General features: G+C 38.9%; 3 protein-coding genes across 10 annotated transcripts; 2 read left to right on the top strand and 1 right to left on the bottom strand.

Annotated features, from left to right (window-relative positions):
* Positions 1 to 842: 842 nt before the first annotated feature.
* On the bottom strand, positions 843 to 11,593 carry ncoa5 (nuclear receptor coactivator 5). Of its 8 annotated transcripts, none has more exons than XM_026305991.2 (12): positions 11,460 to 11,593; positions 10,128 to 10,187; positions 8,352 to 8,625; positions 7,970 to 8,077; positions 5,518 to 5,581; positions 3,952 to 4,182; positions 3,744 to 3,865; positions 3,337 to 3,496; positions 2,980 to 3,182; positions 2,661 to 2,865; positions 2,382 to 2,473; positions 843 to 2,070 (listed from the first exon to the last, which is right to left on the bottom strand). In XM_026305991.2, the coding sequence occupies exons 3-12, from the start codon at positions 8,518 to 8,520 to the stop codon at positions 1,499 to 1,501; spliced, it is 1,926 nt and encodes a 641-aa protein (XP_026161776.1). In that variant the 5' UTR covers positions 8,521 to 8,625; positions 10,128 to 10,187; positions 11,460 to 11,593; the 3' UTR covers positions 843 to 1,498. The 8 variants fall into 8 exon arrangements, with proteins under 8 accessions (XP_026161776.1, XP_026161777.1, XP_026161779.1 ...); XM_026305992.2 differs by having other exon boundaries at positions 2,980 to 3,179; XM_026305994.2 differs by having other exon boundaries at positions 3,337 to 3,466.
* Positions 11,594 to 12,400: 807 nt separating this feature from the next.
* On the top strand, positions 12,401 to 16,691 carry capza1a (capping actin protein of muscle Z-line subunit alpha 1a). The gene is made up of 10 exons (XM_026306001.1): positions 12,401 to 12,559; positions 13,977 to 14,040; positions 14,123 to 14,174; positions 14,277 to 14,340; positions 14,502 to 14,708; positions 14,800 to 14,879; positions 15,027 to 15,105; positions 15,214 to 15,285; positions 15,434 to 15,496; positions 15,747 to 16,691. The coding sequence occupies exons 1-10, from the start codon at positions 12,524 to 12,526 to the stop codon at positions 15,885 to 15,887; spliced, it is 858 nt and encodes a 285-aa protein (XP_026161786.1). The 5' UTR covers positions 12,401 to 12,523; the 3' UTR covers positions 15,888 to 16,691.
* Positions 16,692 to 17,357: 666 nt separating this feature from the next.
* mov10a (Mov10 RNA helicase a) lies at positions 17,358 to 27,368 on the top strand. The gene is made up of 22 exons (XM_026308045.1): positions 17,358 to 17,992; positions 18,078 to 18,183; positions 18,280 to 18,461; positions 19,862 to 20,103; positions 20,198 to 20,444; positions 20,634 to 20,768; positions 20,865 to 21,027; positions 21,207 to 21,358; positions 21,432 to 21,602; positions 22,342 to 22,489; positions 23,433 to 23,594; positions 23,989 to 24,092; positions 24,221 to 24,318; positions 24,503 to 24,601; positions 24,746 to 24,854; positions 24,957 to 25,074; positions 25,701 to 25,892; positions 25,991 to 26,053; positions 26,261 to 26,386; positions 26,500 to 26,588; positions 26,799 to 26,917; positions 27,091 to 27,368. The coding sequence occupies exons 1-22, from the start codon at positions 17,871 to 17,873 to the stop codon at positions 27,153 to 27,155; spliced, it is 3,012 nt and encodes a 1,003-aa protein (XP_026163830.1). The 5' UTR covers positions 17,358 to 17,870; the 3' UTR covers positions 27,156 to 27,368.
* Positions 27,369 to 27,606: the final 238 nt, after the last annotated feature.

Raw genomic sequence — 27,606 nt, 5'->3', positions numbered from 1 at the left:
TTCAAATGAGAAATTAGTCATTTTGGAAAATTCACTTATTCGCTCATTGACATAACACTATCCAAAGGTAACAAACCCCACCCAGAAGCATCTCTAAAGTTTATTAATTAATACATTTGCTTTCATTTATTTAAACAAAACAAAATCCCATTTTTATGGTCAACATCTTGGCAAATGGTGCCTCCAGTAAGTTACTGGTCCAGACCACAAAAGAGTCCAATACAGTCCCCACTTATATAACAACAATTTATTGCTTTTACACATTTTTTTGTATGTATTTTATTAGAAGCTCCAGTAGTGGATTTTGCTAGCTTTGGATAGAGCCAGGGAAGCAGTTCCGAGTGTCCAGCCTTTGTGGTGAGATAAACAAGCCAGTTATCAGTGGTAACATCTCATGAAAGTCATTGGAATAAGTGCATTTATCAAAATGTGTTTTCCTTTGAGACTATATGGCCTTTGAAAATTCAGCATTACTTTCAATAACCAGTAGCCCCCTACAGAGGAACCTTGTCACTGTCCAGGTTTGTTTTCAATTCACTGGAGTGGGAAACATTTTATATGGATGCTTGAAAAATGTATGTAGATATAGATGATATAGATACAGCATACACAAAGACACACTTGTATCAAACTTCACCATTATGATTTTTATCCCCCCCATTCTGAAAGGTTCATTCTTCTTCCTTGATACTGTACCTAGTCTTATGGTAAAGCTGTGGTGTGTTCCTTTCAGTTCTGTGGGAGTGTGTGTGTGTACATGTGCACTTGCAACTGCTGGGGGCAGGGGTGGTTATGGGTGAGGGTGGGAGGGGGCTACATACATGTAAATAAATCAATTACAGTTAGTGTGGAGGTGTTTATTTTTTGTGTCAGTGTAAGTTAAATATTCTAAAATAAAAAAGTATTATTCTCTATTGTGTTTCATAGTACATTAAAAAGAGGAAAAAGTAGTTTTATCTTACATTTCAAATGCTTATCTCTCTATGGCTTCTGGCGATACCCGTTCCATTTTATAGATTTGTCAGCACAAAATGCAATAAACCAATACCATTTTATTACAGCAATCGTGTCTGGAGTTTTTAATCATGTCTTTTTTTGACAATGACGTTACAAATTAAAAACCATTGTGCAAAACTATAAAAAACACAACAGATTAAGGTTGTAAAAAAAATTTAGGAGTCAATCAATAACCAAGATGTACTTCACATGCACCATAACCTTACCTTTCAACTAACTATTGAGAAGATTTGAATTTGCTCTAGCTAATAATTGAAAATGCATATTACATGGTGTGAACAAGCCATCAAAAGTAAGCAAATTATCACCATAACAGAATTAAAAAAAAAAAAAAAAAAAAAAAACCATTAAAATCTTTCACAAAATATCCCTAGAGTCTACCTATACACAGCTGGTAATTACACTTCAGAGAAATGTGGTGTCTACATGTATCAGAGAGAGGACAATACCACATTAGAAGTAATTAAATCACTACAGCCTGTCAGTAGTGTCGAGGATACATGGACATCGGTGGGACCTGACCCATGCCAGATCCTTGTCTTGACGGTGGCTGCTGAGCAGCCCCAGCACCCACTAGGTGGTTGAGAGCTGGTCCACTCTGGATGAGTGTGTCAAGGGCTTTCTGGACACTCGGGTTGTCAAAATTGATACCTGAAGCAGAGCTGGGGAGTCTCTGACCACCTGGTGTCACTGGCATGCGGCCTGGAGCATTGCCATAACCCTGGGTTCCAGCTGGCAGAGGGCCAGTCATGGCTGGACGGGGCGGATTTTGGGAAGGGGATGGGCCAAGGGAGCCATAGGCCTGAGACTGGGTGGCAGATGTTAGGCCACCAGCACCTGTTGATACCCCACTGCCACTGTTGAACAAGCTGAGGATTTTAGCCTGCAGCTCCTGCTGATGGTTGGGGTTAGCTGAGGGATTTGAACCACCTGACAGGCCAAGGTGAGTGGGCTGTGGGGGAGTGTGAGTAGAATGGGATGAAGGAGGCAGTCCTGCAGCTGAAGGCGGAACATCGTGGTGTGCTGCTGCAGGAGCTGCAACATGGACCGCAGCTGTTAGGGGATAGATTCAGTTAGAAATTGCTCTCCTGAAAACACCAACCTTGCATTGGACTGCATAGAAAAGATGTTTTCCAAACAATATTTCGATGAGGTTCACATTTCTTATATCTGTGTTAAGAGAATTCTAATGGGCCCCTATTCACACTGTAATAGTTTTTGGCTGATGTAGTAGTTACTTCACTGTACTGGCCTTTTGATCAAATACATTGTAAGATGTGAGATACAGCCATCACTTCCTCTCACGACAGGCATGTGGGTGTTTTAAGAAGAGACTAAACCTATTCTTTAATATGACTTCTTACCTGCAAGAGGGTCTGCAGCACTTCGTACCAGTCGGGCTCTTTTGTCCTTCAGGTATGCAATGAGACTGTCCAGTTCCTCTGGGGTTACAAATCTACCCAGTGCCCACAAAAGAAAATCATTAGTGCAACTGTGGAATTTTTTTTATAGCTATGCATCAAAAGGACAAGGCTACATAAATTAGAATTAAGGTATCACAGAAATAACATGTTACTCTGGCCAGGGGTTAATTGTTAATTTAAGACATTATACAACAGTCTAAAAACATTAAACCAAAATACCTGTTCTCAGAGAGCAGTGTTATGGCCGTAAGCACAGAAATGGGGTGGCTTTCTCTGTCAGGCTCCCTGAGTAACACATCATCCGCCATCTTGGCAGCCTTTCTGGCAATCTCCTCACGTTCTTTTTCACGATTTTCAACTTTGTAGGAGTCATAGTTGTGGGCAACTAGCATCATGGCATCCTGCATTGGCATGTTCCGATGCTCTAAAGCAAAAACAACAACAAAAAAAACATGTACAACAGTAGAACAGAAATGTTGTCCTCTTTCATTTTGTGACTAATATGACCTTCCTAACCAACAGGTGCATATTGCATTACCTTGTGGTGTGCCGAACAAAATGTTAACAGTGCAGGACCGGTGGACCTGGTGTTGCTGGGTAATTATGATGGCAAAGGGAGTGCGGGCTCGGCCTACATCTTCTAGTGCCTGGGTTAGAGACACTTCCGTGTTGAGAAAGATCAGGTCCACTACCATGCCCAAATCACGGACCTTCCTCCCAACTGTCTCAGCATACTCCCTACAGTTGTTTTCAAAGCACAAATACACACAGGTGCGCACACACACAAAAACACACAGAAGAGATATGAAATGAAAACATGCCATGTACTGTCGGAAGATTTACAGAGGCATTTCCTACATAAGGGTTCCTTGTACAGAAGAGAGAGTGGATTTACTTTTGCGCCTTGTTGACAACAATCACAGAGCAGTCAACAGGACGGTCCGCATCGTAGCGCCGCTGAAGTTCTTCATAGTACTGTCGATACAACTCATTACGCCGACGCTCTTCTGGTCGAGAACGGTCATCTGTTGTGGAATGTTTAATAACACAATTATCTGAAATGGATTTCAATTCTAAATTGCATGATTGGAAAATACAGTAACAAAAAATGAACATTATATTGGAACAAAAATTTAAGGGATACATGCTTACAAAAAACTTGCCTGGTGCAATGTCCTTAAACTATGCATTAATATACAACATGGTGTGTGAAGCACCGAAGTGATACTAACTACAACAAATAACTATAACAAATAAAAATAACTCGTGGAATGTTAGAAAAAACAAAATGAATACACATACCTTCTGGTTCTCGTCGTCCATTCCAGGGATCCCTGTAAGGGTCCCTGTAGGGTTCATCCTTCCTCCGGTAATAGTCTTCTGTGCCACTGCCACTGCGGTAGTATCTGTCATAGTCATCTCTGCTGTTTAGAGACATTCGAGGTTCAGGTAAAAATGTAACCCCATCCATTCTGGACTTCAAACATATGGGTTCAGTGTCAAGAGTCACCTGTAAGTAGGATCCCGCGGGTCACCCCTCAGCTCTTTATCTCTGCTCTCTGAGCTTCGGTACCGATAATCATGGTCACGAGAGTGGCCACCAGGCCTGGGTTCTCTGCCTGAGTCCCTCCCATCACGGCTGTCCCGAGGCTCACGTCCATCACGCCCGTCACGCCCAAAAACGGGTGAACGGGACCGAGGTCGAGGTTCCTTGCTGTCCCCATAAACGCCATATGGGGCTCTGAGACAAAAGTTATGAATTAGTACAAGAATGGCTAAGAGTTTAGGCTAGTTTGTGAAAATACTACTGCAGACAGGCCTACAGTTGATACTGTAAATTTAACAAAATTTGTCTGTATTTAACATGAATAGATGGAATTTCAAAACAGGTCAATAGAAAGCAGCTATCGAACTCGGAAAGGGAACTTGAACAAATTCAATCCAGAAGACGATTCCGATGAGTGTCCTTTTGACAGTGATCTTTTGAAAATGTCCAGCGATCCACGTGCACAATACTGCTTTGTCAACCACATAAGGTGCACTGACCATAAATCCAGCTTACATACGTTGAAATGAAAAACTTGCGACGTTCACGATTATATGTCCTAAATACGTGACCGCAGTGTACCCAAGTGAAAGTCATGTCTCCGCATGTCTTCATAGTCAAGAACAATACATTTGTTGGGACTCGTGTGTGACCTTATGTTAATGCATGACCCACCCGCACACAGTGAATCATCCACTTTTGTACACAGCAGACAACAGTTCAAGTTAAATTTCATTTGAAAATACTCAATATCTGGCACACAGATTTGAAAAAAAAGAAAAAGAAAAAAAAAAAGTCCCAGGTGTGTTAATATCTCATGCACGCGAGTAAAGCGAAGGAATTCTGCTGGTGGATTCACATTATTCCACTGATCAATTGTTGATGGCCGCAAGTACGTAGGTATTTCAAGTAAGGTGGTTCATTCAGTTACTAGACCGCCTCTTCACGCACGCGCACAATATGCCTCAGAAACTAAAAGGTGAACAGTAATTTAGCTTTGTTTACAATAAATTCCACTTTTAACATGTTGCATATTAGGAGAACTGACCGTCAGACGGATTATTCGGTTTTAATGTACATATCTACTTCATTAAGGGCTATGTTGTAAGCTGTCGTAAACTGCTTAACGCATGAGTCAGAGTGAAGTACCATTATATTTCCTTCAGCTGCAAAGTTGCATTTTCAAGCTATACGTTGAAATGCAGTACAAAAAGAATCACACAAAGAACACAAGAGTTGATAAGCCATAAGGCAAGAATCTTTGAGACAAAGACAATTCATATGAATTACATTCACAGGTCTTGCTTCTTTATTTCAACACATCTGGAAATCTTTTAATTTAGAGTGAAATGCTGACCGTCCCATAAATCAACACAAACTCATCTAATGGTAAAGCAGCTTCCATCAAGCGGACTTCACCACAGGTGGAAATCACAGTTGAGGAAAAACTTAAAATACGCTTTTGTTTTTTGTTTTTTTACCGGCACCTCAGTGATGGTAGTTCTTCACACCCATTTCGCGTTACTTTACCTTCGTGGAGGGCTCTGCTGGGATTGAGGTTTAGCTTGTCGTCGCTCCACTGCCATATTTACATCTGAAAATAAATCAATCCAAACGTTGAACATAACAGAGACAGGCAAATCAGCTTAAGTGTTTAGGCAGAATGGAATGGCCGCATCAACACTTCCACGATCCAAATGAAACTGAGCTCCAATATCCAAGCTTGAAAATCCAAACTGGACGAGCGGTCAAAATGCAGCAAATCGAGTTGCCAAATCGGTTGAATTGGGATTAAAATAAAGAAATTCTTTCTCCCCTTCAAAACTGGCTAAACACTAGCAAAAATCGCATTTACATGTTCAAGCTTCAACTTAAAATTTGGCCTTTTGAAAATCCCCAAACCCCAAGTGCCCATGTTAGTGGCACATTTATATTCATGTTGAAGAAAATTCCAAGACAAAGAGATTTCAGAGATTCAGGCTTTGCCAGAATTCCATAATGCAATAGTTTATTCGAATTGTATGACAAAATTTAAGATGTCTACAAAAGAAAGGCTTAGGTAGAAAGGAAAATCAGCAAGACTACTTATTTTGGTAAGCTACTCATCACAGTTGTATGCAGAATTTTGGGAAACTCTTTACAAATAACATTTATAAACAGAGGTCCAACAGAGGTTAGTATTAATGCATAGTTACTTTTAAAGTCAATAAAACAAAAATCTTCAAATAAAAACGTGACATGTGCAAAGGTTTAGTGCCACACATTTACAGGGTACATCTAAATTCCCCTAACTGCACCTGCATTTCCCTTACTTGCATCTTACTATTACCCACCAAAGATGGAAAAAGGGCTGCAAGCAAATAATGTGAAGAGAGAAGAATCTCAACTCCACAGACATTAGATGTCCTTTACACTGATTTGTCATTGGAAGCATCCAATTGCTAACCAATTTCCAATACGATTGCGCATAGATCCATAAAAGACCTCTGCAAAGATGGATTTTTGTGTCCTCCTTCATGAATGCTTGCTCACCAGAGCAGGAATAAGTGCTTTGGAACAGTCTTTAACTGGAGGACCAGAACAAGTTTCTGGTCAAGCAAAGATTGAGGAACAAGAAACAGTCCATTAAATGAGCTGGAATATACCCATGGTCAGAAACTTAGAAATGCCCCACTTGACAGAGCTTGCAAGATTTTGTAGTCAGCAACTGAAAATCTGAAAGTATGTTTCAGCAAGGGGAAAGGGAGCTCTGATGGCCATTCCAAAGCATTAATTGTCCTGTTGTAGAAGCCATCCTCAGCTTCAGTTTTTTGTTTTTAGATGCTGTTACGTTAACTTCCAGAATTTGCTGGTATTTAGTGGAATTCATTCTTCCTTCTATCTGCTGCCACTGGCTGCAAGAACTGCAAAGTTAGATAGATCCACCCGAACACTTAACAACTGGGGCAAGGTGTTTTCTTTTTTTCCGTGAAATGCTGCTCGTTGTGTTCTCCATTGCGTTGACAAGAGTTCCATTTTGACTTACTCGGTCCGCAATACTGGTGCATACTGGTCCGCAATATAGTTGCATCAGGTTTGTGTAGATGTTCCAAATCCACACTTCTGATACCAGATTAGATTTCCTTCTACAGCTATTCCACAAAGTCTTGTTTCCGCACACAATGCTGCACTGTGGTGCACCATAAATCCGCGTCTGCTAAAACTTTCTGCAAATTTTATTTGCAGTCAAAAGGAGGTTCGGACCAACATACGCAGAGTTCTTGCCAAGATTTCTTCCAGAACTCATCTCAAACACCCATAGTTCCCCTAAACTGCCATTTTCAGTATTCCTGGAGCCTCCCCCGCATTGCGTCAGCAGCTTTCATTTTCTGCATCTTACAGTTGTCTAGAGAAGCCCTTTTGAAATGGCACCAGTAAGCATTTCCTAATATACAATTATGTACAACAATTATAATCCCCAGACCCAATAAGCTAATTAAATGTCTGAGTTCAAAATTCTTCTGCACATGTCTTTATTCAGTATATTTTGTATTGTTATTTATGAAAAGTAACTATGCATTAACATCGGCTGAAAATATTGTTTTATGTTCCATATCCTAGAGAGGTGTTCCAATTAAAACATATGTTAATTGTCAAAGGGTGCCCAAACCTTTGCATACAGGTGTACATCATAAAACCAACACTTTCTAATGTTAGTTGTGGGCAGGCATAGTGTCCCACGTGGATGCAGCAAATCACATAAACTTGAAGTACATCTAATAATGCTAAACTAAATGAATAGAGGCTGGCTTTCAATTTTATCTTCAGAATATTGTTGATCAAGAGTTAATCCTTAAAATATCAAGTTTTCCACCTTTTCCTGTGATACCATAATGTTCAATATATATATTTTTAAAAAATGCTTGGTTTTGTTGCTCAATGCTCACCAAAAGAAGACTATCCCTTTTAGCCAGACAATCATACCTACTGCGTTAAAGCTTACCTATTTTATAACCTTTATATATTCGACCCTTTTGGGCCGCCTTTGCAGCTTCGGCTTCTTCAACACGTTCAAATTGTACAAATCCAAACCCACGAAACATGGATACGCCTGGAAGAGGAAGATTTTAAGTGGTAGACACTTAGAATCATTTTGAAGAACATTTTGGATACCTACCTATTTACCCACTTAAAAAAAAAAATTACCAGTAAGGATTTCATATGCTAGCACTTCATGAAGAGAATGAATACAAGTCATGATGACTAAGCTAATGCTACACTTTATAATATTCCGACATTTTCGACATAGGACGGCCTTCCTGATTCAAATTACTGGCAAGAATTAAAACTGACCACTTATCGCTTATATTGTGTTGATTACTAACCGACTATCTTTCCATATGGGTTGAACAGGTCTTCCAAATCCTTCTTTTCCATGTCAGAGGTCGGCAAATTTCCAACAAAAATCCTTCTCTCCAAATCTCTAGGATCATTACTGCTGCAGGACCGTGAATAACGCCCTGGCGATGTGCTGCGGCTTCTTCGGCGAGACATGACTTGATCCCAAGGTACCAATTTCTTTCTTCTTACGTCTCAAAGTCTTGAAAAAAATGTTTGTTTTGTGTGCTATTAAGTGTCTTTAAATAGTCGTCCACGATCCTGAAACATGTGAGTTAAAAATTAAATTCCTTGGAAAATGAAAGTTTTAGTTGAGCAAAAGTTGCAGATGAAAATCACAGTGTTCACACAGTGCAAATTCAAATGCTGTGGCAAATTCATTTTCAAATATAGCAAATCCGCAGCACTAAAAGAAATGGTGCAAATCTTTGTGAAACTTTACTGCACCCTGTATTTCTTCTGTGCTCATCTTCATGGCAGGTTATTTCTTTGCACCAGATTTTTTCCATACACGGGAGCCCTCCTTGAATTATGGCATATGGGATAGTAGTGGGACATCAGTGTAATCCACTCAATGTATGATTAACACTGAGTATATTAAAAGCAAATGCAAACTCACCATGTAAATTAGGTGACTCAAACGTCCATTAGATTTTGCCTTATGCAGTGATGTAAATGCCTTGCATAACCAGCCCACAATTTCACTTCACCCGTGGTCTGGCAAGGCTTTGTTCCTTGAGACAGTTTATGAAGTTCTGTTCCTACACCTAATTAGACAAATGCATAACTGGGTCCTCAAACGGTTCTCCGCTTTCACTTTTATAGCAAGGTGGCTGCTTCAGAAATGACAAATTACTCCTCAAGTAGCCAAAAAAAAAAAAAAAAAAAAAAAAAAAAGCGGTTTTACGTAAAATTTCATTTCAAAAAGTTGTTCAATGTTGTTGACCGTCCAACAGGTGGCAAATCATGTTATCTAAATATCTCCAGGTGTTGAGTGACTCCATGTCGGTCCACTTGGGCTAAATTAACTCTCAATAGACATCAAAATAGATGTAACATTAAGTAAAATACACCAAAACTCTTTGAATAAGAAACTATTGGTACTAAATGCGCACTGCCGACTGAGCCACCGGTGAATTGATTTTCTTTGAAAGACTTTTTCAAAAACGGCTTAAAGTCGATAATCACGGTACGCGGTTTGAAACAACGCAAAATGAAACGGCACAGTTGTAGTGGTTGTGTCAAAGTGAAGTAAATGACAATGGACTTTTAGCAACAGCAAGTAGTGACAGTCCCAGAGTCCAATATTGAAGAGTTCTCATGGTATTAAATTAGAAAATTTTGCATTTCTGTGCAGCTGATAAAAGTTTGAACTGCTTCTAGCAAGACAAATATGCCCCGTTACAGAAATTCTCAAAACTGCTTTCTACAAGGCAGTGCTTTCAAATAATCCCCTTTTCTGTCTTGAAGAAATTTGTATTTATGAAATGAAATCATGGGCTTATGGTCATCTTGAAAATGCCACAATTCAAACAATTCCTTTTGTTCACACAAACCGATGCTTTTAAAAGTCTTCAAGATAAGCTGATGTTTTAGTGCAGCCTAGGTAACACAAATAAACCTGTTTCAGCAAAATAGTGATCAGTCCCAACACCCACACATTACAGACTGACATTAGCAAGTCAAGACATTTGGTTTTTTCCTTATATTTGTAGGTGGAAATAATTCACATAATGCTTTTGAGGGAGCAGCCCATTACATACCTTAACTTGAACCTGGACTTCCTGGATACAATGTCCACATAATTTAAAAACCCCAAATGCCTGAAAAGTTAAAAAAAAAAAAAAAAAACATGTATGTGTATATATTCAATAAGCACCACATAGTTTGAGAAATACATCACTTTCAAATACTTTAAGAAGTCTCGAGTAACTTCATACTACAATGATGACCTTGTTTATATGCAAAACCTAACAGAGGTATGAGTTCTTTCGGAGTGAGAATCAGTTTTATCTGCATACAAACAAGGATTTTGACTGGTTCACTAAGTTCTCTATATGTACAACAATTAAAATGAAGCTAGGCTTTTCTGGTATAAAAAAAAAAAACTGTTAGAAAAAAGCAAATAAATACATAAATAAAAATAAGTAAAAGGCAAAAAAATGTTTTAATATATACCATTTGTGAACTAGTGCAATAGGAGTGCAAAGATTTAACTATGACAGTCACTTACATGAGGTAGGTACAGATGTGCAAATAATTTTACATGTATACTTATCCTATGCAGCAGCCATCATCAATACAAATAAATAAATACAATTAAAGGCTATTTCCTTATTTTTACGCATTCAAAATCAAACCTGTTCTAGTATACTACACTGTCAAACAATTAGTTTAATGTCCTGGCATCGTACAATCACATATTTTAGAACTGAGATGACATTTTTGTTTGCAACAGCCAAGAGAAGTAAGACATAAGACTTTATGCTAGTAAAAAAAATTTATAAAGTCCTTTGTATTAAACTGTAACGTTAGCGCTACTAGTGATGTGCCCAGGCACTGCATGCTGCACGCAATTCATTCTGCGAATAACGAGGAAAGGACTGAAGTCAACGTGGTCTTGGCTAAATAAGTTCTTTATAAGTATTAGGGTTAGATCGGAAGAGACAAAGCAGCCCACTCAAATTGTAGCACAGTATTAGCTACGTTAGCTAACCGGCTATCGAGTATCGTACGTGATCCTTTCAATATGGCAGACGGGCGCTGGTCGCTCAGCAAATGGCGTGTCACACATTACAGCGTCGGTTAATGTTAACCTACATTAACCGTGTCGCCCGGCTGCTCTCTGTTATATCAAAAAACTTAAACTTTGCTTACTCTTACTTTTTTTTTTTACTATGCCGCCCATTGGTGTGGTAGCACTTATGTTAGTTAGCGTGTTAGCTGCAAATAGACTGACGTTGGTTTTTAGCTTACTGACTAACGTTATATAACAATTATCCTCAATTCAAACGGATAGCTATATAATCAACGTCATTTTCCAACACAATTTCATGCTTTATGTTATTAAGATAAAGAAAATAATGCGAATTTACCGTAAACGTGAATGTTTTCTCCGTTTCAGTCGCTTTAGGCCTCAGTGAGATAGCTAACTACGATCTTCGCACAAGGCTTCTTCTTCCTTTCCATTTGCGGCAGCTGACTACGACCTTCTTCTTCTTCTTCTTCTATGGCCACAGTTACTGCTATATCAAAGACATCGCCCCTCACTGGCAGGTTCGCCGCCAATACAACAAGGCCCTGCATGTTAAAGCAACATATTACAACATAACATACTTTTGTTCTTGCCGTTGTAATTATCGTAATTAACACATGTAGACTGGTAAATACTGTTGTGAGTTTTTTTGCTCATAATTACCACGTATCATATTTGTCGCTTAATAATATCGAAGCGACTGAAAAACGTGAACGGAACTTTAAACGTAAGCAAGAATGAGTTTTTTTAATGAAGATAAAGACAAATATTGTGGATATAGCGTCATAGCATTTAACCAATTCTTGTTGATGTTGTTTTAACATCCATCCCTTACGACTTGAACGCAGCAGTGTTGCCAGGTTGGGATATTGTTGGCTTCCTGTCACTTCATAATACAAATGAAATAATAAAAATGTATGGAAATGCTACAATTTCTTTAACAACAAAGACAGGGCGCAAAAACCCACAATTATGCCTTTGTTTAAGCCAATGGGGAACTGGTAATTCCTTATCGAGTGACCAAGCCCATAGGTTTTTTAAGATAGACAAACAACTTCAACTTTAGAATAGTTTTAAATCTGCTTTGGTTGTGCTTTATTTGGTTATTTTTGACACATTTTCTATCTACTTTATGTATTCCCATAAATATACATTTGAACTGCATTTGTAAAATCTTTGCAGCGGGCATGTGCATTGCACTGGAACATTTTTCTCACTGAACCACTTCTGTGGCTTCAGTGCACCGTGTCAAAGCCAATGACTGTAGATACACACCGTCAATGGTCAAAGCCAACCCAACGCAGAGCACTTTTTTTTTTCCTGTTGGCCTCTCAATGTGCTGGGAGGAGTTGCACATACCTGGCAACACCAAGAGTCGCTTTGTCAACTCTTCAGTGAGCCAAGATGGGAGATTTCCAAGAGCTCAGCGATGACGAGAAGGTATCACCTTGTAAATTCATGTTTAATCTTTGTCTCGAATAACAACAGTGCTCCGTGCAGTTTGTACCGTGAGGTGCCAAGTCGTCCGTGTTTTGTGGAGGAGCTATCAGTGTTGGTTTTGACACTTCACAGCTGTAACGTTATCTTGCATGTGGTTCCTGTGTCAAAATGCATAATACTGCCACATCTGATAAATAAGAGGTTGGTGTATGACTTGAATTTGAGTTTAGAGTCATTTGAAATGCTAAGCTAATGCTAAATCGAAGGAAGTCGAGCTACTTCCTGCATTTACAGTAAAAGTAAAGAGAGCCTCGGCACCATAACACCACCCACATTCAGTTTACTGTAGATTCGTGTAGCTGCATGAGCTGGTGTCGATAACATCTGATGTAAAAGTTAGTTAATACACGTTACTAGAGTTTGCAGGTATTTTGCGTCTAACGTGAATTAACTGCGTCTAACTTTGTACGCTTGATTCGTGGGGCTGGTGCGGTGCTGTTCGGGCTTGCTGCCTGCATTATGCTGCTGCATGTTTTAAAATAAGGCTTTGCATTCCTGAAGCGGATTGTGTGGCCGCTAGTGTAAATGCCCCAGCCTTTAAAACAACTGTAATCAAATCACTGCAAAGGAAGAATTGAAAGTTCGCATTTTAAGCTCTTATTTTACCAGATTATGTCATTCTGTTGAGCTGCATGTTGGAGAATGACAGTCTGAGCCTGGGACAGCTTCCCAATTCAGGAGCATTCAGGTTAAACTAGGTTGCTCATTGTAATGCTTCTCTGCCCTTTCAGCTGGACAGCCCCTTCTAGGTCATTGCCAGCTACAGCCTGGAGGCAAAATAACCCTGTCTGCCTGACAGTCAGCATCACTGGCACAGCCATACTGTAATGTGGCAGTGACATTAGGATGCAGGTCTGGTTAAAGCTGTAAAAGTCACAAAGGATTGATAGAAGGAGGGATTATTGCAATTTATCTATTAAGCCCCAAATTTACTGCTACTTAACTCTCCACTGCCTGAATTTCTATTTTTGCAAGGACCTGAAAAGATAGGTTTTACCTTATGACAGCACTAGCACCTACCACATGCTTCATGCTTACACTTTCATACTGGCTGCTAAGAAAAGCCTTGAGGTGAAATACCCAGTCCACTAACTAAGGAGTGGCTAAAACACAGCTAAGCCTGCAGCCAACAAAGTTTGCTTGTTGCTCTCTGCTTCACTCTAGTGGCTATTTGCATGTTTTTCAACTTATGTACATCATCTGCTATAATGTGAGATAGATTGTAGCAAAAAAGAGAAACATTTGGTAAGATTTTCTAAAAGCATGCATCAGGTTTGACTGGTACCAGAGTTTTTTATTATTAATCTGACAATTCTTACTACAAAGCTTTATGACAAGACATTTCATTTATTTCTAGATCCGTATTGTGGCAAATTTTGTGACGCACGCCCCTCCAGGAGAATTCAATGAAGTCTTCAATGGTGAGCCTTACATGTGATTGCCATCTTTAGGACATGGGAAACAGTTATTTAATGCTTATCTTATGTTAATTCTTACTTTCAGATGTGCGGATACTGCTTAATAATGATAACCTTCTCAGAGAGGGTGCAGCTCGGTAAGTCTGTTTTTTTTTTTTGTTTGTTTGTTTCTTTTGGTTTTTTGTTGTTTTTAATCTAACAAAATTCTGAACTTGTGGCTGTATTGTAATTTCTTACAGTGCCTTTGCCCAGTACAACATGGATCAGTTTACCCTTGCCAAAATTGATGGATATGAAGATAAGGCAAGTTTTTTTAAAAAATATTTAAATAATTAGTTTTTCCTTTCTGTGCACCAAATCTAAATTCAAATTAAATTAAAAAATCTAATTAGTCTTCATTATTAGGGCAACATATTAGTAAAGTGCCATAGTAACAACACAGTTCATCTCTTTCTCTCCTGTAGGTCCTGATAACAGAGCATGGAGATCTGGGTAATGGCCGCTTCTTTGACCCTCACAACAAGATCTCCTTCAAGTTTGACCATCTTAAAAAAGAGGCTAGTGACCCAAAGCCCCATGAAGGCGAGGCAGCCCTCAGGTCATGGAGAGACGCCTGTGATTCTGCCCTGAGAGCTTACGTCAAGGAGCACTACCCCAATGGTGTATGCACTGTAAGAACGTTCTCCTATTCTGCACCCTTAGCTGCTATATTCAAGATTACACACAATGAATCACCCATTGATCCTTTTTCATCTGCTGTAGGTTTATGGGAAGACAATTGATGGCCAACAGACCATTATTGCTTGTATTGAGGGTCATCAATTTGAGCCTAAAAACTTCTGGTAAGTTGATAGAGAGTAATGATCACATTAAAAACTTCTTAATAAAATTGAATCACACAGTTTTGTCTGAGCAGTTTTGGAGAAATTATCTATTATTGTATTTGGTGTGTGTTTTTAAATGTACCCTTCTTAAATTGTTCTCCCCAGGAATGGGCGCTGTCGGTCTGAATGGAAGTTCAGTATCTCCCAGTCTAAAGCAGAGGTGGTTGGCGTCTTGAAAATACAGGTATGTCGCATGTGATTATTGGGTGTAGTATAAGCTTATATGTAAAGTTATTTTCTCTTCACTGCTCTATGCATCTTCCCAGGCTTTAATTTCTTCTGTTTATCCCAGGTACATTATTATGAGGATGGAAATGTGCAGCTGGTTAGCCATAAAGATGTAGAGGAAACACTGACTGTGTCTGTGAGTGTTTTTTTTTTCACTCTTTTGTTAATCTTAAACATTGAAGCGAGATCAAAGTAGAAAATAATTTTATGGACTTATGTACATTTATGTTTAACTAGCTTAATTTGTTCAATTAACCCATGACTGTATGTGTATGTTTTGGCAGAATGAAAGCAAGACAGCAAAAGATTTGGTGAAAATTATTGAGAATGCAGAGAATGAATACCAGGTATGTGGAAGTTACAAGAGTGTTTCAATATATGTAAGTTAAGTTTTACTGTTGTGTTACAAGTTCACAACATCCACCAAATTCTCCAGAATTATCATTTTGTGTACAGTCCAAAAGAAAACTGGCATTGCTTTTTATTCCCCACGACTTTCATGTTCTGCTTCCTAAATGTTTCTAGTAAACTGGAACTGACGGACAGAATCAAGGTACTGACTGTTGCTAGAAAACATGAATTGTTTTGTCTTTCTAGCTGGCGATCAGTGAGAACTATCAGACCATGTCAGACACCACGTTCAAAGCCCTACGCAGACAGCTCCCAGTCACCCGCACCAAGATTGATTGGAGCAAAATCCTCAGCTATAAGATCGGCAAGGAGATGCAGAATGCTTAGACAACAGACGCTGTTGGGATTACAACAAACTGAGTTGGGAGAAGCTGATGCTCGCATATCATAACGTACTGTATGTCCATGTAAAAAAGACAGTTTTGAATTTTTTTTTCCAGAGAATGACAGCTTGTTTCTTTTGAAGAGGAGCTGCTTTCATTTTAAAATGACATTGAGTGGTAAAACTGTCGCTCATTTGCAAACATTTATTATTATTTTTTAAAAAATAATGCCTTGACAGTAACACTGTGAAAGTTTGGGACTATTCCCTGCTATTCAAAATCTCACGTAAACATAATGTAAATAATCCCTCAGTGCTTCAAATAGCCTCTGAAAATCTCCTGCTTTCAAGTAGCACCTAATTGGCAATTTCTATATGAGGTGTTCTTTATGAGCTTCCCATACCTCCATATTGATACAGGGCAAACATTAAATGCAATTCAAAATGTTATCTGACTGGAAAGAGTCTCGCCACTGAAGTCTAGTGTCTACTACAGTCAATCACTTTTATACATATTTATGCATTCCTGTGGTTGCAGGGTTGTAGGCAGAGGTCATCCCAAAACAAAAATATATTTTTTTCACCCATTCAGTGGCAAGATTTTGTGGTACCTGTTTACATTTTTAGTTAAGACATTTTTAATGATAATACCTCTACAGTATACCCCTCTGGACTGAGAAAAAGTATTGGTGTCTGTCAGCTTATTGCCTTTAGCTTTTGCTATATTTTTTTATACAGGCTGTAAGTACATTTGTTATTCGTGTAATAAAAAGCTTGCACCGAATAAAATCCTTAACCAATGTTCATCATTCCCGTTTTATCTAATGTATGGATGTTTTTTTTTTTGTTTTTTTTGTTGTTTTTTTTACTGGTCTAGGTTTGTGGGAATTAGAGGGCTTATTGAAGTTAGAATGGGTTTATGCTAACAGATTTCTTGATTTTTTTTAAGGCTCAGCCTGGCATATTTTAGAGTGGTTTTGGCTGTTGTAGTCTGCAGAATATGTAATTGAACCATTTAATGTATAAATTGGGTCAAATGAGGTCCTGAATTTTCACAGAAATCCTTACTGGGTTTGGTTTATGCAGATATGGGGTGTGGTTGCCCTAGAGAAATATGATCACGTTATTTCTCAGTTCCTGTCTACACCTGTATACAGCTGTGTAGACATAGTTTACAAAGTATCATGTAGGGCAGACTAGCAACATAAATGACAGTAAACGAGCTTTGTTAGAACAAATTTTTCTGAGAAAATGTGTGAATATTTTATTTTATACTCTGTATCTGCGTGGACTGTTAACTGAGTGTGATAGCATTATTAGTAGTATTTAGTAGTAGTAACAGTAACAACTTGAAACTGTACTGAGTTGTTTGCGTTAGAAGTGGGCGGGGTCCGGTGTCAGGCGATATGTACACGACCCGCCCATATTTGACAACGCCCACATTTGGTCCCGCCCACTGCCTTCTGCAGCGAGAGGCTTCTCAAAACGCTGGGTGATGATGTAACTACAGCCAGGGAGTATCGCTACAAAGCGTGTGAGTAGGTGCGTGTGTTCATGATATATACCAACAGTGTAGTTTTAACCTCAGCACCTTTTAGATTAAATAAAGTCGGAACACTTTAGGCTGCAGTTGTTTGTTTCAACCAGGAATTTTGTTCTGTCGCTCAGGGGTTTTTCGCTCGAACACGCAGAGACGCTCCCTGGCCGGCACCGTTGGAGGGCGTTCATCAGGCACAGTTTGCGCCACGGTGTTAAATGAGAGATCGAAGTTTTAAGCACATGAATGCATGACAAATCCATGGCGCGTTAAAGTTTAACTATCGTGCAAAATACGAAACGCGGTAATTCAACCAACTGTCCGAGCGCAGTTACGCCAGCCACAGAAATTAAAGAAACTGAACGTGGGATAGTTGCTCAGGTGAGCTTCCCCATTTCAGTCAGCCGATAGGTACCTTAGTATCAGCAATAACAACCTGTAACACGTCAACATGCCGTCGATCAGAGAGTCGCTTGAATCAGGACTGGACTTCATTGATTTTCTGGGAGAGCGAATATCCAACACCAGCAAAAAGGAGCTTCGACACATCTACAACTCTGAGTTTAGGGGCAGGTAGGCTGCAAATACAAATGTCTGCCCCATGCACTTGTTAGACCTGTTTATTAATACTTCCCTCTGTCTTATGTCTTGTTCTTAGAGAAGGAATAAAAGATCCTAGTTTTTCAAATGTTATTTATGCACTTGTGAAGTTCAACAAAGCTTACATAAGAAAGGGGGAAATCTACATAAATGTCAAACCCCAGGTAAGCTCTCTCATTATTTCAAGACTTTTGTTTTGCTATAGCTGCAAGAAAATGCAGAAACAAAATGAGGAAGCATTTATTTTTATCTCTCGGTAGGTTCGGGTATACTGTGACCAGTGGCGGAGGCCCCGGGGCCCTCCACCTCAGAGTACCAGCTCTGGCCCTTCATCGGCTGAGACACCTGCACCGTCCTGTGGTCTCCCGACCCCTGTGAACCCTGTGCTGACCCCCAAGAAAAAGCTGGCCACAGAAATCCTTCACAAGTTAAAAGTGAATAGGTAAGGATGTTTGCAGGATGCTGATACACAGACCTGCAACAATTTGTCAGGTAGTTGACAACAGAAAATTGTGCTGCAATAGTTTTCATTGTTGGATATTATTTCAGTTGTTTTCTCTCTCCAGCTTGAGAGTTTGATGCTTTTCTTTGTAGTACATGATAGTAAACTCAGTATCTTAGCATTCATCACCTTCTGCTGCTTTTAAATATTTTATGACTTTTATTATTCAAATAAATCAAAAAATAACAACAGGTCATATTAGATTATATTATATTAGATACTTTATTGATCCCTTGACAATGTTAATTAAGGTACCACAGCATCAAGCAAAAAAACAAAAGGCAAAATTGAGGAACAGGTGGAATTATTGATGACAGATCAAAGACAAAATATTTTGACAATGTGCTGTGGAAAATGTGAAACGACAGAACAACAGGAGTGAATTATGTTAATCACATTGGTAAGTTAACAGCTAAAAACAAAGTACAATTAAACAGTTGCCTGCAGTTTCCTCGTCAAACTATGAATAAAAGTTCTCTTGTCACAAATTAAATCACACTCCTCTGACTTGATAAATGTTATCTATCACACTCACTAGTCACTAAACTGTCGCTCTTTAAATTACTTATACAAGTTGGCACGTCTGTTTGCTTTGCCAAGCTGGACATGTTGACCTCTTTTACAGGCAGGCTTATAGCAGATAAGCATATAATATATAACAGCATATAATATGGATTTCTGGATGATATTCTAATAAAAACTTCACTTCAAATCATAGTTTCAAAAACAACAAATATAGAGACGAGCAGACAAATTGGATCAAATAAGGTGAATGTTTACTGCCCCCCATACACATAACATTAAAGTAAGTAAAATTTTAATAATCCAGGAACAACATGCCTCAATAAGAAAACAGGAACTAAAGTATTCAAGAAAGTGCTATATCGAGTGAAAGATGGAGGCCTATTTGTCTAGTTAGCTCTGTTAAAGTGACTATTGGGAGGAAAAAGGGTCTAAAGCCTGACTTCATCGAGGAAAACACTGTAACGTCATGGGTGTTGCAGCTTCTTATCCCAGCTGGTAGATGGGTGAAGAGATCAGGCAAGGCTTTTAAGGATGCAGTGTTCATGATAAGTTAGTTAGCTTTGTCTGAAAAACGTTCAAACTTGTCAAATGTCTGTGTTTTAATCCATTTTTCTCTAGTCGCATCCCTTTGTAGTTGGTTTGATTCCTAACTTGTGCTTATTTGATTGACTTTTCAATCAAAAGATCATTCAAACCTTTAGACATGCCCATGCAGTAATCTATCCATGGACATGTTGGGTACCAATGACAGTGATGTGTTGTCATGTTGGTCTTCGGTTGTTAATTTGCACCCTGATCATGCCTGTCTCACACAGGAAAGAGTTGATAGCTGACAAGGGGGGCATTGAGATCACATCAGACCCTGTGGCGAGCAGTGGAAAGGTTCAGTTCACTGTAGGTCGTCTGAGGGAGTTGTTCATCGTCAGGTTCCACATTTCTAACAAGGGCACAAACTGCATCCACTTCACCTACTACACTGCCCTGCACAAGATACGCTGTTTCACACTGGAGGATCAGAGGAGAGTCACTAGAGCCTGTCCGCTATTCCTCTGTCCTGGTGAGACAGACATACTCTACCTCTGAAATGACAGAATACACATTATAGACATATTTTGTGGTCACAGATTCTTGCATGCTGTTGTTTTCCGCAGGAGAAAGTTATGAAGTTGTGGTTCGGTACATGCTGAACCACTATGGATTTTTTCCTGCCACAATGTACTTTGAGTTCTGCCCAGATCTGGCCAGCTCTGCGCCCTTCTGCATAGTGAGGGAGATGGAAGCTACAGCCAGGACCCCACTGGCTGTCGAGCTTGGACCTGTGGCTCCTTACAAACCATTTCAGGTGGTCACATACAAGCCTGTTGACACCATAATAGTGGAGGGAGTACCCCCTGACAGGTATGCTGTTAAAAAGTGATCATTATTACAATTTTAGATTAAAATATTTAATTAGGGAGCTTGATTGAAGCAATTTTCTCCACTTGTAACTTAAATGGACCAGCAAAAAGGGTCAGAAAGCTTACTGAAATTAAGTTTTATTCATGGCAATTACAGTTATAATTTCAGTGTTGTTGCTTCTCTCTGCAGCTCTGTTGTCCAAAATCCAACAGTGAAATTAGGAGACTACAAATACCCTGGTTACCTGAAGGAACTGGCTAAAAGAAGAATGGAGGACTCTGAGTACCTCTCTCCAGCTGCCAGGCAGAAAGTTGCATCAGTAAAGTGAGAGAACTCTCTAATTAATTACAGTTACCATGATTGTGTCACCTATTATATCTTTGTATATTATATCCTGTCTTTTCTGTACTTTATACCCAGGGGTCTCCTCAACTGTGCCTTAAAGATGAAGAACTACTCTCATCGATTTCACCTCCTGTTACACCTGGAAGAGATACAGATGGAAGTGGATATCAGAAAATATGATCTCCATAAGCAAACTATGACTCAAGACCAAAGCAACAGAAAACTGCTGACACTCGGAGTAAGGAGTGTAGAAATCATGTTTCTGTCAGCTAAAAGAGATCGTGTCTGATTGCTTCCTTTGTATGATTTCTAGTCGTTGAAAGTTGGCTGATCTTCTGTAAGCTGGAAGATGTTTTTTGGTAAATGAATAAAATACATAGCAGATTGACAGAAAACACTTACCTCTTACCTCAACAGGTTCCTGGTGTTGCTGAGAATCGGCCATCTGTACTTCGAGGAGACTGTCTAAGGGTGTCCAAATCTGAGGACACCGTCCAGCCAATTACTGTGTACACTGGATATGTTCACAGAGTAGAGCTGGACAGTGTGAAGTTGGGCTTCTCAAAGAGGTAGGACCTTTCTGCTTAACAGCCACAATAAAGGACCTATGCACGTTTCTTTCACGTTTTGTCGATGTTTCAGGTTGTTGCAGACTTTCATCAGCAATATGAAGTTTGACGTGGAGTTCACTATCAACCGGTTTCCCTTGAAGCTTCAGCATCGAGCAGTTGAGTTGGCAGTAAAACACCAGCTTGAGGAGGTTCTGTTCCCATCTGGTGCAGCAGTCACCAATCTCTCCATGCCTAAACTCAGGTCTGGTGCATATACACATAATGAATAGAAACACAACACCAAAAATAGTCATCTACAAAGACACATGCCCTCATTTTACAGAGTTTGGCCTAAATTACAACTGATTTAGTATTTTTGCTCTTCGGATCTGTGCAAGATTTTTGTCTAGAATGTATTACATTCTCTGACAGTTTTAATGTTATGAGTAATTCGATTATTTGTACAATGACAATGTAAAAGAGTAAGACCAGATGATTATAATCAGTAGATGCACAATGTATTTAACTTGATATTTTTTGTAACCATTCATAAAAATAGTCTATTAAAGCTCTACATAGTGTGCAGAGCAGTAGATTGTTAAACTGTTTGGCGTTGGTGATGAAAGCATATAAACACCTAATGATGAGCATTTGCTCTCAGCAGCCTTTGCCTTGTTTCTAAATTTGTCTCAAGTGCATGTTGTCAAAAAGTGGGATTATGCTGGCTGAGGTCTTGCATGCAAAGCCTTGTTTCCTGGAGCGCATAGCAGACAAAGTTCACTGCTACCTGCTTAGACTCAATTGTGAGAAACTTGTTACTGATGACTGAGGCAACAGGTGCACAAGGTACATGAGAGGTTTTCATCTACACATTTTGAATCATTTTCTTTTACTCAGCTGACTTGTCTTAATTTTGTTCATGTTCTCTGCCCCACATCTTAACATCGCAATGTTTCACCAGTGTGCAAGGTGTAAAAGTTTATTTCCATACTGTTCTCAAGGATGTTCAACCGTCAGCTGGAAAACAACCCGGAGCAACATGCTGCAGTCGAGTGCATTGTAGCCGGATCATCAAAGCCTGCTCCTCATATTGTATTTGGACCTCCTGGAACTGGAAAGACAGTCACACTGGTTGAAGCTATGAATCAGGTATCAAGTTTAGCAAAACGAAAATAATAAATCATCAGTTTAATCATCAGTTTTCAGCCATTTCTCCTGGTTATGACAATTGATTAATTATATTACTGGCAATTGTATTAAATGCAGAGATGTTCTTGATAGAACTGAAAAATAAATCCCAGTATTCATGTATTGAATTAATTATTGACAGGACCTGATTCTTTGATGCATGACTCTGTAAACATTATTGACTTGCATTGTAAATAGTGACATAACCCTTTTTTAGTTACACCCTGAAAATTTGTTTACTCCACCCTGTTTACACAATGGTGTCCTTATGTGGTAGAGTTAGATGTACACTGGTTATTGCTCATGACGCATGTTTTTTCTTTCTTATTGTTGTATTGAGGGGAGTAGGCCTTGTTTGGGGGAAAATGGTGATGTCATATAATTTCACCTACCAGTCAAATTTGAACATATCTGAATCACAGATCTATTAACATGGTTGTCATGGAGTTGGCTTTGGTTGCCATGGGGATGCCTCAGTTGGTCATAGTTGATCATAGCTCATCAGTCAGATTTAATTATTAGTCTCTTTCACTTGTATCAAAGGCTGTTTTTTTTCAGACGTATTACATATTTAGTCACAAATATTTAATATAAAATAGAAATCACTATTAATTCTGTTCCATGAAACTAGATGTGTAGACTGAAGAAAACATCCTAGTGATGGAAGTACATAAATGGTTGCATTTGGCTTGAAAAATTAAAATAGTCTTTATGAATCATTCCAGTTGAGCTCATAATTCGCCTGGTCTGATTTAATATTATTGTATTTAATATTATATTTAATGTGTTTATGTTTAACCATGATTATCTGACTTCTTCCAAGAAACTGTGCTACCCAGCACAATTACAAAAACACTACAATTAATAATTGTTTTTTTTTTTTTTTTTTTGCTTGTATTGTCAGGTCAGCAGGGTAGATCCATCAGCCCACATGCTTGCCTGTGCACCCTCTAACAGTGCATGTGACTTACTCTGTGAGAGACTGATGGTACATATGAATCCTTACAAGGTTTACCGTATGTACGCCAGCAGCAGAGACCCAAACAGTGTCCCCAAGCATCTACTGGTGAGCTGTTTTTTTTTTTTTTTTTTTTTTTTTTTTAATTACGTCCATAAAATAATCGTGTTGCTGGCCATGAACTAGACATGGTCTTATTGTTGGAAAATTGTCTGCAAGTGCCTTTGACAACCTTCGATTCAGTATGCTTATGGCCAAAACAAAATGTTTACTCATTTATGTGTTCATGGAGGACTCATAACATTTTGAGTTTTGGAATAAAACCCAAAACTAAGAGCTCAAGCAGCTTTAGTGTATTGCCCAAGGATGTTTGGCATGTGGACTTGCAATTACTGAACAACCTGCTCCACCTCAAGAGCCACAGCCACTCCTGTGCATACAGTTACAGGCACTGTTGACTGATGTAGATCATTTATTGTGTCTTACCTTGTGGTTCTTTTAGAAATATTGTAACTTGGACCCGACACAAAATGGGTTTGTGTTTCCAGAGAAGGAAGTTCTGATGAAATACGCAGTTATAGTTACAACTATGGTCACAGCTGGCAGGTAATAAAGATAATTACAGAATAAATAAATAATAAATTTGGTACAGTTCTTTAGTGTTTTCCATTATGAGCCATGTTGCACTTCCATATTACTGTAATTATATTACTGCTGTGTATTTCTATTTTTAGACTTGTCTCTGGCGGAATCCCAGTTGGCCATTTCACCCATGTGTTTGTAGATGAAGGTGGCCAGGCAGTGGAGCCAGAGTGCATCATTGCTATTGCAGGCAAGTTCTGAGTATCTGAATTATCAGTATTAAAGATTTCGTCCCTAATCGTGATTGTTTTTGTGAGTTCTTATATTAACTGTTTTTATTTTCATTATTCTTGTGAGGATCTCATGTTGGAGTGAAGTCTGACTGCAAGTGCTGTCAAAGAGTTAGTCTGCAACATGTTAACTTTATTTCACAGGTCTGCTCAACCCAAAGAATGGCCAGCTGGTGCTGGCAGGAGATCCCAAGCAGCTGGGGCCGATCCTTCGATCTCCTTTTGCATTGCAGCATGAGCTTGGTAAGAGAAGTGTTATTTCATTTGTCCTGTTGAAACTGTTAACGCCACAATATAATGTTTGTCTTGATATTTTGCATTACACTGTATGACAACTCCTCAGTTGTAAAACATTTTGAGTGATGATATTGTTTGAATATTGTTCAGGGCTTTCTCTCCTGGAGAGGCTGATGAATCATAACACTCTGTATCAGAAATGTCTAGACTCTGGCCACTTCGACACCCGCTTTGTCACCAAACTGCTGCAAAACTACAGGTGCTTCTTTCGGTTTTCACTTCTGTTGTGCTTATTCAAGAGTGCTGCAATTTTTATGAAGGTTCTTTAGCTTTTTTTTGTGTGTCCTCCTCCTTTTAACAGGTCTCATCCTGCCATTCTAAAGGTCCCAAATGAGCTGTTCTATGAGAATGAACTGCAAGTGCATGCTGACCAGTGGGATCGTGAGGCTTACTGCAACTGGGAATACCTTCCCAAAAAGGTATGGCTGCAAGGACGTTTTTTTTTTTCTCAAAAGTGAAATCATGCTAGTGAAAAGTAACATGTCACATTCAGTAGATCATATATTCCAGACTATAAGTCGCACTGGAGTATGTCACTTTTATCAAAAACAGCCTTGTTGAACAGAAAAAAACATATATAAGTTGCATTTCTAATTATACTAATTATAGTCTAAATTAACCTATGAAGAAATAGGAATAATAACAAGCAGAAGTGCATTACCAAACTCATTGAACTCCTCATCCTTTGTATACAGTAAACAACTAACTTTGTGGGTAAGGCGAAGTGGCGTGTCCTCCTCACCTGGGTTGTATAAATGCCAGGCTGCAGAAGTTCTATGGCAAGCTAGAGAGTTTTTTAAAAAAAAAAAAAAGCTTGATTTATAGTCTGGAAAATACAGTACTAGAATACAAAAAACAGTTAAGCTACATTATGGGAGGTGTGGTCTCTGTGGTTTACATGCTCTCCATCTTTTTTTGAAGAAGTGTGAGACAAAAGCAAAAGTGAGCAGAGACTAAACCACAAAAAATAAAATGGACATAATGTTAACAAAATACAGATTCCCTGGTTGCATGTCAACAACTGCTTATGCTCCCGTCACTACAGGGTTTCCCAGTGATCTTCCATGGAGTGATGGGGAAAGATGAGAGAGAGGCCAACAGTCCGTCTTTTTTCAATGTGTCTGAGATTGAAGTTCTGGTTGACTATCTCATCAAGCTGATGGAAACACAAGGAAAGAAAGGTCTCCCCAAACTCTCTGCAAAAGACATTGGTATAATCGCGCCCTACAGCAAACAAGTGAGACTGCATGGAGTGTGCATTTTTTTATTTTAGAAATGTGGAGAGAAAGTTTGTAGGGCACAGTTCTAACAAGTTATTCTTTACTTTTCTAACAGGTCGAGAAAGTTAAAAAGGCCCTAAAGTCTGTCTCAGCACTGAGTGATTTCAAAGAGCTCAAGGTTAGTAATGCTACTTTAAACACATTATTCATTATGAATGTATTTTTGAAAGAAATACAAGCATGTTTAAGTCTCTTCTACTCAGTGAACACCTGAAATCGTATTTATCTAAATTATCAAGGCTTGTTTTTAAGGATTACATATTTTCACATTTTGGGGAACTTAACAAAACATCTTTCCTGAACTGGCTTGTGTTTACCATGTCAGGTGGGGTCTGTGGAGGAGTTTCAGGGACAAGAAAGAAAGATCATCATGGTTTCTACTGTTCGCAGCAGCATCAGCTATGTCAAGATGGACCAAGACTTTAACATTGGATTCTTGTCAAATGAGAAGGTCTGTCACATTGTCTTTTCAGTACCAAGTGGTATTGAAACCAGCAGGATGTCTTTATTATGAAATAAATGATTCATTTCTTGTTTCTTTATATGTATGCACCTACACTGCAGAGATTTAATGTGGCCATGACAAGAGCGAAGTCCCTGTTGATAGTTGTGGGAAACCCTGTGATCCTCAACAAAGACCCCACCTGGGAGAAGTAAGGCAAAACTAATTCCAGATGTTTTTTTTAGCAGTGTTCAAACACTCTAAATTCTGGAGTTTTTGATTGTATCACAGATGATGTTTTCCAATTTGTCATGGATTTTTGATGTCCAAATTTGATTTTTTTTTTTTTTTTTGGGGGGGGGGGGGCGGTGTTTGGACAACAATATTCGTGTTTGCTAAATTTGTGGTTTTTCATTTATAGGTTCATCAACTACTGTGTGAATGAGAGAGGTTACACTGGATTTGACTTTAAAGATGCAGAAGGCGAAGATGATGTTGTGTCAAGGCTGGCAACCCTGAGAATCAGTACAGCCTCTGAGGGTTTGTACTCCTATACTTAGTAAAACTGACACAAATGGCCTCAAGTGTTGGCTTATGTTTGGCTGGATCATTAATAGCTTCAGCTGTTGTAGAAGTAAGTTGTAATTGCATTTGAAGAGGCAAAAATCACTTGCACAATGCAGTAAAAATATAAAGCTTTCTCTTTGTTACAGGTGCTGTAGGAGAGGAGAGTGCCCTCCAGCAGTATGTGGACCCAGAATGGAAAAATGAGCATTAATGTCTGCTTTAGACAATCAGCACAGAACTATTTACAGTGACATCCTAAGACTATTTAAGTACATCCTCCATTTCACCTTTCTTTGAGCTTTAAACATAGCACTGCCATCTTTTAACTTTTATTAACCTTTGTAAGAGCACCTTGGGTATTTCTGTCAAATAAAACAGTATTTTGTTTTTGATGACAGTGTCAAAATAAACAGGTGAAATTTTTTTCAGTGTCCTTAAGTCAATCTGTTGCCTATGGTAAAAGGTTTTATATAGTGCTCTTCTAGACTCAATGTGTTTTATACAGTTTCCTATTAATGCACACAATTACTCACACACTGTTGCCAGCGCTATTATGCAGGGCGCTGTCCTTGATAGAGTGAGCACACACACACACACACACTAATCATTGCCTCAAATGTAGTTAACTACATTTGTCTTTTTCTTTTTTTAAAAAGAATTTA

The sequence above is a fragment of the Mastacembelus armatus genome, chromosome 5 (genome assembly GCF_900324485.2).
Source record: "Mastacembelus armatus chromosome 5, fMasArm1.2, whole genome shotgun sequence".
NCBI lineage: Eukaryota > Metazoa > Chordata > Actinopteri > Synbranchiformes > Mastacembelidae > Mastacembelus > Mastacembelus armatus.
This window is presented reverse-complemented; position numbering and strand designations above follow the sequence as displayed.

Coding starts and splice junctions, on each gene's coding strand:
- ncoa5 (XM_026305991.2), bottom strand. CDS start 8,520: ATGTCTCGCCGAAGAAGCCGCAGCACATCGCCAGGGCGTTATTCACGG. Junction 4,183..5,517: donor CAGCAGAGCCCTCCACGAAG/GTAAAGTAACGC, acceptor CTTTTGTCTCAG/AGCCCCATATGGCGTTTATG. Junction 3,497..3,743: donor TGGACGACGAGAACCAGAAG/GTATGTGTATTC, acceptor AATCCATTTCAG/ATAATTGTGTTATTAAACAT.
- capza1a (XM_026306001.1), top strand. CDS start 12,524: ATGGGAGATTTCCAAGAGCTCAGCGATGACGAGAAG. Junction 14,175..14,276: donor CTCAGAGAGGGTGCAGCTCG/GTAAGTCTGTTT, acceptor AATTTCTTACAG/TGCCTTTGCCCAGTACAACA. Junction 14,880..15,026: donor TTTGAGCCTAAAAACTTCTG/GTAAGTTGATAG, acceptor TGTTCTCCCCAG/GAATGGGCGCTGTCGGTCTG.
- mov10a (XM_026308045.1), top strand. CDS start 17,871: ATGCCGTCGATCAGAGAGTCGCTTGAATCAGGACTGGACTTCATTGAT. Junction 24,855..24,956: donor AAACTGCTGCAAAACTACAG/GTGCTTCTTTCG, acceptor TCCTTTTAACAG/GTCTCATCCTGCCATTCTAA. Junction 26,387..26,499: donor GATTCTTGTCAAATGAGAAG/GTCTGTCACATT, acceptor CCTACACTGCAG/AGATTTAATGTGGCCATGAC.